Below are 13,106 nucleotides of genomic sequence, written 5' to 3'. Positions count from 1 at the left end.
GCATGGCATGGCAGGGAAGGGCATGGCAGAGCATGGCAGGGCAGGGCAGGGGGCACCAGAGGTCTAATCGGTTCTGGGTAGGTCTAACTGATGTTCCCAAGTTGCCCATCTTTGGGCTTTCTTCATAGCCCAATCCTGTGCATGTTTACTTGAAGTAAATCCTATTAAACCAATGGACCCTGTTGGGTGGCCTCATATCAGTTTCTATGGATAGGAACATTACCGGGAATAACATTTTCTCTGCCATGCTTTTTGGGACTGAAATGGGGACCTCCACAGTGACAGAGCTTCCCCACTTGCCAGAAGAGATCAGCAGAGGACAGTGGATGGGGATGACCGCCCAGTCCTAAAATCTTTGAGCAGCTCGGGGGGAGGGAGAGGATTGCAGCCTTCATGTGCATAGGATACAGCCTAAGACAATCAATCCACTCTCTTAGCCTCAGCCATGTCCCCCAGCAATATGGGATGCACAATGTTACTCCTCAACCTTTCAAGATTGTTGCAAAGATTAAGCATGCAGTAACATATTGTGAAGTGCTTTGGAAACTCTAACATTCTATATCGATGTGTTTGTGGAATGCTCTCTCCAGGGTGGTTTGTCTGACATCTACTTTGAGGTCATTTCAGTGCCATGTGCAGATCTTTTTTATTTCCCCAGACTTTGAAATATTACATTTTATTCCTCCTGTATGTTTATTGTACGCCTAATTGTAAGCCACCCTGTACATACATATCTACATATACGTATCTTTTACTTTTAAAAAGCTTTTAAAATACAAAACCTCTGGCTTTGCATCACAACAGACAGGAGATAATGGAAACCAGAGACATTGCTTCATATGTTCAGGAAAAAAGAGCTGTATTCAACTAATGTTTACCCAGAGCCTATGTCTACTGAACTTACTGAACCTAAGTTAATCCTGATGTACTGCAAAATCCATTAAGACCAAAGGACAGTGGTGTCTTTGCACCCACAAAGGCATGGCCACCATGCTTATAATGTCAATGGAAAGATAGTAAACCTTTTCCTTTCCAGAACCTTGCTCGTCTGTGCACTGGTGAGGCCAGGTTGCACAAAAGACAGAAGGTTTCTTCTTCAGCCTATATAGCACCATTTCTTTTTTTTCTTCTTCTTAAAACCTTGGCCTTGTCTTGGGAGGCAAGACAGCACCACTATAGACTTGTCTTAGCAGTCAGCTAAACGAAAAGAGGAGCATGGCACATTAAGTTGCAGAGTGACCTGCTGGGCCAAAAGAAGTTGGCAGCAATGCCAGCTCACTGTTAAAATGGACAAAGCATGGAGGAAAAGAAGAATGTAATGATAGTGTGGCTGATTCAAAACGTAAGGCTCAAGAGGGAGGCTGTCCACTTGTGCAGAGCACCAAATATTTCTATAATGAACAAAGGAAGATTTCTGTGTGTGCTGGGGGTGGGAATGCTGCACTACAGAGCCATACGAAGGCCTGGAGGGTGGTGCTCTTTCTTATCCCACTTGGGAAGCAACTACAATGGCAGGGCCACACTGCACTCTGCTAATACTACAACACAAGTATTTATGGATACAAGGCATTCAATCCTAATTCAGAGACCGATACACTTTCTACTTTCTTTTTTAAAAAATAAGGGTCCATAGGCAACACACACACACACACACACACACACGGTCATGTCTAAACGTTTTTACTTTTACTTCCCTGTGATAAGCCCAAGTTAGGTGATGGCTCCTAAGCAGCTGTTATCTGCATTCCCTAGCAGTTTTTTCTAGCCAAGCTTCAGAACTGTGCTTTAGATGGAGAAACATCACCAACGGAACTCTTTAAAGAACACAGCTTGCCCAGCCCAGCAGAATCTATTATTGACTTTGGCATAGTGTATTTTGGTCCCTCCAGCACTGTGTGGAAAGGAATAGTATGGTCCAAATTACCAGCAACTTTTAGGTCCAACATTGATGCAGGCAACAGATCCTTCAGTTTCTTTTCAGCTTTACATTTCTATGGTTCTGCATGGGCCCTAATAAATTAGAAGCATGTCAATATTTTTTTTCAAGTGAGAGAGACAGCATCTGGACATTGTCCCTTAGTTGTTTATCACATCTGTTTGTCCTTGAATTAAATATAGAATTGGCCCATTACCATAGTTTAAAAACAAAAAACAAAAACCACAATGCCATATGGCTAAGGGTTCACTGTCCTTTAAGTCAATTACATATTCATGCTGATGCTGCAGGCTAGTCTTAATGGCTCCAGATGAATCAAGATACGATTGATTTCTGTTTGCATTTTTATTATTTGATTATTTCTAAAGAATGGTAGAAAAAGAAAGGTGCTTACTCTACAACTCTGAGCACAAAAAATGCATTATGTACTGCAGAGTAGAAAGAAACTGTACACCACCTTAAAGTCTACTCTCCACACTGTTGCTTAAGTGTGCATCTAAAAATGTAATGTATGTTGGCAGAGCCAATGTGCTTTTAATCACATTGTGTGTCTATACATACATACACTTATCAGAGATCTAGGATTAGTTATATCTATTCTGTGTATGTGATGAACCTGGGTTTGCTTCTATCTGCAAGGACAGAAACCAGAATGAAGGTCTCCTGCCTCTTCTCATACTCAACAGTATCTGTGATGGATAATTTTATGGACCACAATGAAACACCTAAAGTGATTAAGATGATACATTTTTGTCTATTGTCTGAACTTTTCCTCTTTTCCTCTATACTTAAATCTTTGTCAAGTATAATGGTTACTTATATTAAGTGGTATTTTTTGGATGAAAGTTGCTATTTCAAATATTGGGCCATATCCACTCTACTTTGGGTGTTCTAATGAGAAGTGTTCAACATGAGGAATCCCTTCCCTGCAAAACAAAACACCACGAAGCAGTCTTTGAATTATTTTAAGATGTTTTCTGAAATATATGAAATGACAACTGCTTCTCATTTTGTACCTTCATGCGTCTTGTCCCTTTCCATCAGGACCAATGGGAGTTTATTTCTGATGTAGGGTGATTTTCCCCCCCAGGAGTAAATGGTTAAACCTCCCCTCCTCACATGCTGTAGTCTGAACCTGGATCAGATGCCCTTTCACTTGGTTTAAACTCTTTTAAAAATGGTTATTCTATACTATATTACCAAAGAAATACCACTCCTAAGATTTAATCATTCCAATGAACTCTAAAAACGAGGCCCTTCTAAAGTAGTTACATTCCATGGGAAGTCCTAGAATAAGTATTGGTGATGTTTCAAAGCCAGCTGACTATGTATGTGGATTTAAAGCCATTTCATAACTTCTGGTAGAGAAGGAAAATACGATTTAAAAAACCAGCTCAGCTCAATCTTAGCTACAGTTCAGTAATGACGGCCTTGTAATATAGGAATTTATTGTGCTGTAGACTGTTTTCCTACCATCATATCCAGAAACAGCTGTGCCGACAGTGCTAATTCCACATGATTTAAGGTTTAATCAACTTGGAAAACACCAGCCATTGTATTTTATTGCAGCAATTTTGTGAATTCTGCCATGACTGTTCATATGCAGGTCACACATACAAAATATCTTCCTGATATGTTGCTGTGTTTTTTAAGGATTTGGACCTATTCACAATGGCATTTCCATTAAAGCCCAGGGTCTGATTCCTCATGCTGCTTCATGAGAGTGGAAAGAAGAGTGCTATAATAATAAGATTTACATCTGCACTTTCATGGGCACTATGAAATATGCTGACCTTACAAAGAACATACTTTTGCAAAAGCAGCAAATGCTAATATGAAATTATCCCCATTGATTTCAGAGTGCTAATATATCAGGGTGGAGATATTGCCCATTCTTGTGGAAGGTTAGATCGCTACATAACATGTACACTGGAGTTTCTTGATAAGAGTAACTGATCATCTTGATCCATTGCGTGTCCAGCACCTCTAAAAAAATATGTACTCCAGAACGCAGAAATAGAAATACACATCTCTGTGTCCATGAAGGACTTCTTCATGTTGAGGACTGTCCAAGTGGCAGTAGGAGTGTATGAAAAGAGTAGGCCTCTGGCCTCTAAAATGAAAATGAAGTGATACCAGATGCTGAAGGACTCTTTGCGTTCAGAAAATAGATTACAGGCAAAGTGTTTCTATTCTTTTTCTTCCCATTTTCTCATTTATTTTACTGCTAACCTATGGAAAAGCTGCCAGTTACATGAGACTAGGAACATTATTCATAGAATTGAATAACCTTACTGTTCTATAAGTATTAATATATTAATTACATCCAGCCTTAGTGTTCCAAGTTTTGAAACATGATTACTTCTTGTCAGTTATTTTGAAAGGAAGACTGAATTCCAAGTAAAATTTGCAACATGATGAGAGATATACAAAACTTGATTAAAAATTAGGAAAAGCATATTAATTAAATACAAGTTATTAAGGATGGAATCCAGTACTGTACGAACTTAGTTACATGGGAATTATCTGTGTGACGCTCAAGCAATTTCCCCCATCCAGTTCGAGCTGGCTGCCCCCAAATCCCACAAAGCAAGGGGAGCTATGATCTGAGCGTAACTATGAAACTGTGCACCTAGTTATTTCTGCTGATTTTCACTGTGGTCAACAGACTAAAGGGCATAATCTTGAAGCAGGAGTAGTTATGGCATATAGGCTGCAAATGATCTGTGAGAAAGAGGGTGTACAATCTCATTTAGCCAAGAAATGGTCTGAAGGCACAAGGCACCATTCTACTGCTGTTGTAGTTCATTTATTTATATCCTGCTTTCCCATCACATGATGCCCAGGAGTGGTTTAGAAAAGTCTTAAAACAAGAATAAAAAATGGGATATTCAACAAAACGTCAAGTGCTACTCTTCATGGTGCCAGCCAACCCTTTCCTTCCCCAGGATAATCCATTCTATTTATTCTCCTATTTTGATTCTCCATTATTCCTCCCACCCCACAAACAGAATAGATTTTCTCAGTAGGTACCCATATAAATAGAGGTGGAATGATGAAAAAAAAAGCAAAAAAAGCAGAGACATCACCTTGCCAACAAAGGTCCGTATAGTTAAAGCCATGGTTTTCCCAGTTGTGATGTATGGAAGTGAGAGCTGGACCATAAAGAAGGCTGATTGCCGAAGAATTGATGCTTTTGAATTATGGTGCTGGAGGAGACTCTTGAGAGTCCCATGGACTGCAAGAAGATCAAACCTATCCATTCTTAAGGAAATCAGCCCTGAGTGCTCACTGGAAGGACGGATCCTGAAGCTGAGGCTCCAATACTTCGGCCACCTCATGAGAAGAGAAGACTCCCTGGAAAAGACCCTGATGTTGGGAAAGATGGAGGGCACAAGGAGAAGGGGACGACAGAGGACGAGACGGTTGGACAGTGTTCTCAAAGCTACCAACATCAGTTTGACCAAACTGCGGGAAGCAGTGGAAGACAGGAGTGCCTGGTGTGCTCTGGTCCATGGGGTCACGAAGAGTTGGATACGACTAAACAACAACAACAACATGATGATGATGATGATGAGTAGTAGCAGCGTTATGTGCCCCTTGTGCAGGGGAACTGCCGGCATAACCCTAAAACTGGTCTGGTTGAAGTCACTCCTACCAAGTCTCTTCTTTTGCATTCCTCCTTGGTTTTTATCCTTTTCAAGATCTCCCTGAGCCTTTTAACTAGGGGAACAATAGCACTTCCCCAGTATTGAATTACTCTTGCAGCCTAGTATCACCATCTACAGTAATTCTGTGGAGGAGTCCATGCCTTTCAGGATTTCTAGCTTGCTGGACTCAATGCCTTTTTTGATGTACAGAATGATGCTACCTCCAGTAAATCCTTTCCTGTCCTTTCTATAGAGTTTATATATAGAGATATAGCCCTGTCCCACTGGTTCTCTCATTCCACCAGGTCACATCCGCTGCCCTTTTTAAAAATTCCAAATGTGCCCACAGGTCCATAGAACCCCATGTTAACAGATAGCCATGGAGAACCACTTGGGGACTGACAAGCTACAAAATCAATATTAAAGTCATGGTAACTCAAAATGAGGGAGAACTTATTTTACTCATCCTGCCCAAATCCTTAAGGCTAGCTCTATTGCACATGCCACTTCAGATTAGATTTTACCAGATAAAATATTTACAGGAATGTGGACCTTTCCTATGGGAGGGCACATGCCTGCTTTAAGCTCATGCACGGATAATCTAAACTATATAATCCTTCTGACATATCAATTCATGCAATATTGCTAACACCTTTCTTGGGGTACTCAGTTCTGAATAATGAGCTCTTGCTTGAAAAGGTGTGTCATTCATATCGGCAAAATATGAGACAGAGAGTACAAGAGACTTTTTCCAACTTGTCAACAAGTTGCTTTAAAATGTTACTTCGCTGGGTTCAGCTAAATAAAGTCAAATGTTGTTCATCTGCTTTTAACAATATAACTGCATACATAATAGGCATAGTATAGCAGACCTAGTAGCACGGAGTGTAACCCTTCAATTGCCTTTGAGGATTCCATGGCTGCATCCAGCAGAGATAAAACAGGCCATGTTTCATTATGCTCGACAAGGCTCCTGTTTATTTCTATATGATCAGAATTTGAGATGGATTAATAATTTGGGAATATTCCCTTCCCCCAATGCCCCTGTACAATTTCCCAACATTTACACCCTTTCTTCTGTGCTCCCTAATCCATTCCATCTTTCCATCCATCCTCTTATTTACCAGGACAGCTGCGTTTTATTTTCATGATCCTGACTTTCTTATTTTCCTTCATTTCAAACAATGCTTCCACTTGAGTTCGCTACAGTTATTCCACAGAGACAATATTACAAACCACAGATTTTAATAAAAATTACTTCTTCTGATGTCTCACATGCCAGATGGATAAAAAGGACTAGAGGCCTGCAAACCCATACAGGATATTAATAGCAGGTGAAGACACCTGTGATTAATACTTCGTGATTTCTTTCTTGTGACCCAAACACTCTCTCCCCAGTGCATATGTAGGAGAACAAAAACAAAGTTAGAAGTGGATCACGGAAGACTGAAGAAAACAAGTTTTCTTATAGCAGCACAACCAAAATGGATAATACAGGTGGTGAAGCAGGATACATAGTTGAGAATTCCTGAAATGTCATATGAACTGGCAAATGATGAGGAACCAGCATTGAGACAAAGAAGAAGGGAAGAGCCAGGGACGGCTGGGAGAAAACACACTCTGAAACTTTGGAGAACTGCTAATGGACAGTGTATATAATACTGAGCTAGATGGACCAATATTTTGACTCAACAGAAGGTAGCTCCTGAATTTCTAAGAAGAACTACCCTCCTCCTTTAATTCCTTTATTGGTTTCTTAATATTTATGGCAAGACAAGCAATCTGTTTATTGCAACCTCTATATACAAAAGACATTGAGCTTATCTTGACTAGGTTTAAAGTAACCCTGCTGAACATTTCTAGACAGTGAAGTACCCACATTCTTTTTCTCTGTTGCTATTAATACAGTGTGACATGACAGTGGGGAATGATGTGTACAATTGTTTTACAATACCTCGTAGTAGTGGTAGATTTTTGATCCTGCATGAATCACCACAGCAATGAAAGAATGTGTCATTCTCATTGACTAGCCAAGATGCATTATTTCTGGAAGGTCTATTTGAACTGAAAGGCTGCTACTCCCACAAAAGTTTGTCTTTCCTCTCTCACTCAGCTTCAATTATAGCACTAAGTGATCTTTGAGCAGAATAAAAGAAACAGCTGCTTTCCTTTGGGCTTTCAAATACCATTTGTGCTCATTTTTTCCTCTTGGAAAGGTTATACCAATTAGTGGAGTAAACATCACATTTAAAGCAATGCGCTGGAAATCTTTACTAAAATCTTACATGCATCAAGTGTGTCTGCCTACTGTTCTATGCTTTGTATGATCAGCTCATTTGATCACTAACTCAGCAATAACAGAAGAGCTTAGCTGACTTATTTTTAAAGCTCTTTTTCGGAACTTTTGGCCAAGTTCTGTCCTCGTCTAGGCTCTTGATTTCATTGAGATCTCAACAACACTGGGCTCCGCTCTAAGTACTATGACATGCTTTTAAAGTAATCAGTTATTTGCTAACCTCTGGTGGGGGATTCTGCTTCAGAAAAATTTTCAAGGGGAGGGAATGCACTATTGTGGGCCAACCACCTAGAAAGCCTTTTTAAGTCCTCATCCTTACTTTATGGAATATGGGTAGGATAATCAACTGTATGTTGTCAAAATATCTTAAAGAACCTCCATACAGGTGAGGGTAAAATTGCTTTGGTTATCCAAGCCTTCTAGGATTCTGAATTGTGTGATTGGAAGAATATAGAAAACTCATGAAAAACTGGCACAATGTTCTCCTGTTTAGAAATGTAAAAGTGTATCAATGTGGATATCAAGTCGTCCCCCTGCCCCCATCCATTGTGCTCCTTTTTAGTCACAACATTTTACATTAGTAGCCTCTGAACAATCTTTGAGGGAAGTCCACACAGAATGTTTTAAGAAGTTGCTGCAGTAAAGCAAAGCCAAAGCCTTTGCAAACCTCCTCCTACTTCCTTTTAAGTATCTATTGTTGCTACAATCTTAAAGGGAATAGGAGACTCACAAAGGCTTTTGCAAGCCTCCTCCCTTACCTTTAAGACTGGAACTCACATGTTTTTCCTGTCAGCAGCAAATGGGGGGCGGGTCTTCCCCACCCTCACCTCTGCTGCCACCTGCCTGCTCAAGTATGCAAGCTGCTTGTGAGAAGTGCTTTAAGGCAGCTCCCAAGGTTCCATTTTAGCTGAACAGGACACAATGAGCTGCCCTTAAGCACTTCTCAAAGCAGTTTTTGAAGCACCCACTTTCATTTAAAGGAGAAAGGTGGCAGATGCTTCAAACAGCACTTCTGAGAAATGCTTTAAAGCACACCCCACAGTCCCATTTTGACCGACACAGGATGGGGCCCTGTCTTAAAACGTTTCTCAAAAGTGCTGCTTCTCGCCCACTCCACTGCAATCTTTCACCTGCTTGCAGGAGGAGCACATGAGCTGTGCTTTTGAGAAGGCTTTAAACTCCACTCATGAGCTGATGAATGAAGATTAATGTGCTGCTGACTTGGCTGTGAAATACTGTTCCCTGCTGGCAATAGGGTACACAACCAATACAGGGTTAAATCCTGTCCTCCTGCACATCAGCAGTGATGCCTGTCACCAGTGACATCAACTGATGGCTGGGTGGGCATGGTTGAGGAGGAATGGCCTTGTGGGCCAAATTGGACCCCTTGGCATGCCAAGCCTGCAGGCCAGAGGTTTCCCAATCCTCCTATAGTCTCTTCTTTTAGATTCAAAATGGGAGCATTGTTATTAGTACATATACATGATATTCTCCAATCTGAGGATAAATATTAAAGGAATCTTTTGAAGTAGTAATTAGTTTTCAGGACTGCAACAGATCTTCACTTTCAGTGCCTGTGAATTTGTTTGTCAAGTTAGGAAAACAATAATATATGACAACAGAGAACTCGTTTCTAATATCTTAGTTTCATTCCAAATGCCACTATATCAGCTGGGACACTTATTAAGTAGCTGCAATGTTTTGTATACCTCTGTTGCAAAATAGTAGCATTTGTTTTCTTTAAAAAAGGGGAAATGATGAGGTATGCATGACAGAAGTTCAAGCTACAGCCAACTGCTGTCTGTCACTATCACAGCAAATCATCAAGACTGGTAAAATGGATTCTACATTGCATCAAGTGGCTTACCAAAAGGTCCTCCTATGACCTTTGTGGTAGGGAATTTTTTATTATTAAGTGTTGGCTGGAAAAATAGAAACTGATACTTATGTGATCTGGCCTTAATTGTGCACACTGGGGCAGCCAGGAATGCTTTAAGGAAACCAAAACAACAATAAAAGTAAATTAAATATATAGCTGTAGGCCACAGATGGCTACAATTCCTGCAGTCTGGTTTTCCAGTATAATTCTGGCAGATTAGGAACCATGCATGGCGTAATGAATGATACTCTGAGTATGCATTCTACATACAAGTCACATTTAGTTAAGTAATGGTCCTATTGTCCACACAATCTACCTTCAGAATCGGGGGGGTGGGGAGGGGTGGACTCTTTTGATAATGGAGATTTATACATTGGTTGTATAGTGCTAGCTTTAATAGACCAAACTTGAGACAAGAAGTTAGGTCTTGGGGACATTAGTGAGGTGGCGGGAGGGGGGACTCAGACAACAATGGCTGCATTCCTGTGGCTATTTACAATTGCATTTACTATGTACTAGCAGTATGATCCACCCAAAGATAAGCGTGTAAGTTCTGTTTACTTTACTGGGGAAATTGAGAATGTGCTTAACACTCTCCATCAAAACCAACAGGGATTTAAATGAGCTTATCATTGAGTGAATTGTACCAAGGGGGTTTTCTTGCCTCTGCAGCTGTTTCAGAATTGCTTTAGTACTGTGTAAGAGCTTTGCGATTCTAGTGTGCATTTCACTTTCACTTTCTTGCACTGGATTTTGGAACGCTATTGAAGGTCCTCATCCTGCTCATCTACAAGCAAACATAGGGGATTCTAGAGTGTGCCGCTGTAACCCACACAATGCAAAGTGTGAAGCTGGTGCAAGAAATCACATATCCCATTGCCTGGGATTACTTATAACCCTCTTGTGGCACATTAAATTTTAAAAAATGAATATATTATTTTTCTTATTTATTAAATTTATGTACTGTCCTTCATCCATAGATCTCAGGGCAGATCACAATATGTTGCTACCCATGTAAATATACTCCGTTGTGGGAGAAGCAAATCAAGTCCATTGATAGTTAATACTGCACAACATGAAAAATGCAGCAAGCAAAGAGAACCCAGGAAGTAGGAGACATAGAAAGAAATGCCGGCATAACATATAAGCAGGAAGTCCCGTATCAAATTCCTGCAGTGTGTAGCATATGCATTACTCAAGGATTGGCACTGAGAAATTCCACTATATAAGTTGACCACTTTCTGAGAACACACACTGAGCAAAATTCTTATTGCTAGAGGAAATTAGTTTGTTATTAGAAATGCAGGCTGAAGACAGACGTAACATCCTAAGTATGATAGAAATGGTTTGTACACACATTTCCTACATTCTGAGGCATATCTCTTCAGGGCACAGGATGTGTGTTTAAACCACTTCCATCATACTTGTCTGTTTTTACCCCCAAGTTAAATGAGTAATCATTATGCAAATGATACAATCTTTCATCCTCAAAGACCAAGAATTCTGCAACTAGAACACACATTATGGTGTCTAGACAATTTCCGTGATTATTACTGAGATACTGAAAAATGACTGTACATTTTGGAAACTTGAGAGAATCCTAACCACTTCCCTACCTTAATCATTCTGGACTAAGAATAATTTATTATTTCATTATTACTATTAAGGTTTGTATCTTGTCCTTCCACCAAGGAGTTAAGAGCAGCATCTTGTCTGCACAAAAATCAGGCTAAGCAAGCTGTGAGTCTCACAAATAAGCACGGCACACAGCTGGACTAGACGATCCTCGGTGTCCCTTCCAACTCTACAATTCTATGATTCTATAGATGAATCTGGACTGCCAGCATTGCAACCCAGTATGCTAAGCACTGAACTGGACATGGTTCAGTGTCAAAGATGTAAGTGTCTCCCTTCTCCCCAATGTCCCACCCCCAGAAAAAAAACCCTAGGGAGCCACCAAGATTTTTCAGAAGATAGGTAAGGAAAAGAACAAGATTTGTGATGTCTGCCACAACGTACGTATATGCTTGTCACCAGGCCCAATGTTTGAGACAGCAGTGGCTACTTGGCATCTTGATTTTAGCATTCCTGGTTAAAGGTGAGTGTAGTGGTTCTAGGGGTTGCTCGTGCGTAAGCCGGTGCAAACACCTGGCTGGGTTGCCTGAGTGAACCTTTTCTGTCCGGACAGCCACTCACCCGTGGCTGTCTCAATCGCTGACAGAATCCGTCAGTGGGCGTTTCTTAAACTTCTTCCAGCAAAGAAGCTATTTGACGCCTAGTCTTCTCCTACTCTCTCTGCGCAAAAGCCTTCTGCGCAAGGAGGGCGTAGGCAGCGGAGGACCCCTACTCTCCCCGCTGGTCCCCGGCAAGGAGTCATGGGACCGCCTCGCCGCTTCCCCCATCTGCCCCCCTTCTCCACTGGTGCTACGCTGATTCTCTTCCCCAGAAGATGGGCTGCCTCTCCCAATCCCGGGATGCTCTCTGGAATCCCTCTGGCTTTTGCTCTCTCCCTCTGGCACTGATGGCAGTTCCCTGACAGTGAGCTTTGGCTGAAAATGTTTATACCTTTGATGGGTCATAGTTATATAGGATCTATTTTGCAACTTGTACAGGTATTATTTTACCAGTACTCTTGTCACCTTACTCAGGACCATACTGTATCTTCAATACACTGCTTCCCAAAGCCCTTGCTGGCTTCCTTTGCAAAACAAAAAACAAAAACCCTTTGATAGTAGAGACTTAAGAGGTGAGTATACAGAAAGATCAGCAGAAGTCATAGCTGGTGGTAACTTCCAGCACAGGATAAGCAGCTGATCTTAAAAAACATTTAAAATGGCTTAGCTGATGTAAGCTTGATATGATGACATTGTAACAGAACATGGAAGATTCATGGATTACTTACTGATTTTGTTTCTTATTTCATTTACTTTTTCTCCCATAGATTTTGCTTCAGCAAACCTAGTAAACAAAACAGTGTAGGTTAGTTAGATAACTGTAAAACAGAATTGGTGGCACATACTTTGGTGTCAATAGATCAACACTCTTTTCTACTTGTGGAATATGAGCTCTTTCCTTTATCTTTTAATCTGAGTTCATTCTTGAACAACATTCCAACTGAGATAGTTGCAGGTTCCTCTTTATATTTGCAATTTGCATTTTTAAAAAATTCCATGACCAAATAATGCAAAACAAAACGTTACCATAATCAACATGCATTGTTCATAGACAGTAATGATGAAGAGGCAAGACTTGCGAAATGTCATTTATTATCTGTTTTTTTAAAGCAGGAATCAATGCTCCTCTGTTTGTTTTCCCTCACTCTGCCTATCCAATTTCAGGATCGTG

The 13,106-nt window shown here is 40.6% G+C and overlaps 1 protein-coding gene across 3 annotated transcripts in view; it reads right to left on the bottom strand.

Annotated features, from left to right (window-relative positions):
* The window catches only part of KIF6 (kinesin family member 6), a 149,733-nt gene that overhangs the window by 42,765 nt on the left and 93,862 nt on the right, over positions 1-13,106 (bottom strand). For all 3 annotated transcript variants that reach the window (XM_083434456.1, XM_083434457.1, XM_083434458.1), the window contains exon 15: positions 12,664-12,719. In XM_083434456.1, coding sequence (XP_083290582.1) covers positions 12,664-12,719 — 56 coding nt within the window. The remainder of the gene's footprint in view (positions 1-12,663; positions 12,720-13,106) is intronic.

The sequence above is a fragment of the Podarcis tiliguerta genome, assembly GCF_965153285.1.
Source record: "Podarcis tiliguerta genome assembly, chromosome: 3".
Classification (NCBI taxonomy): Eukaryota; Metazoa; Chordata; class Lepidosauria; order Squamata; family Lacertidae; genus Podarcis; species Podarcis tiliguerta.
Note: the sequence above shows the minus strand (reverse complement) of the source record. Positions and strands in the feature narration are given on the sequence as shown.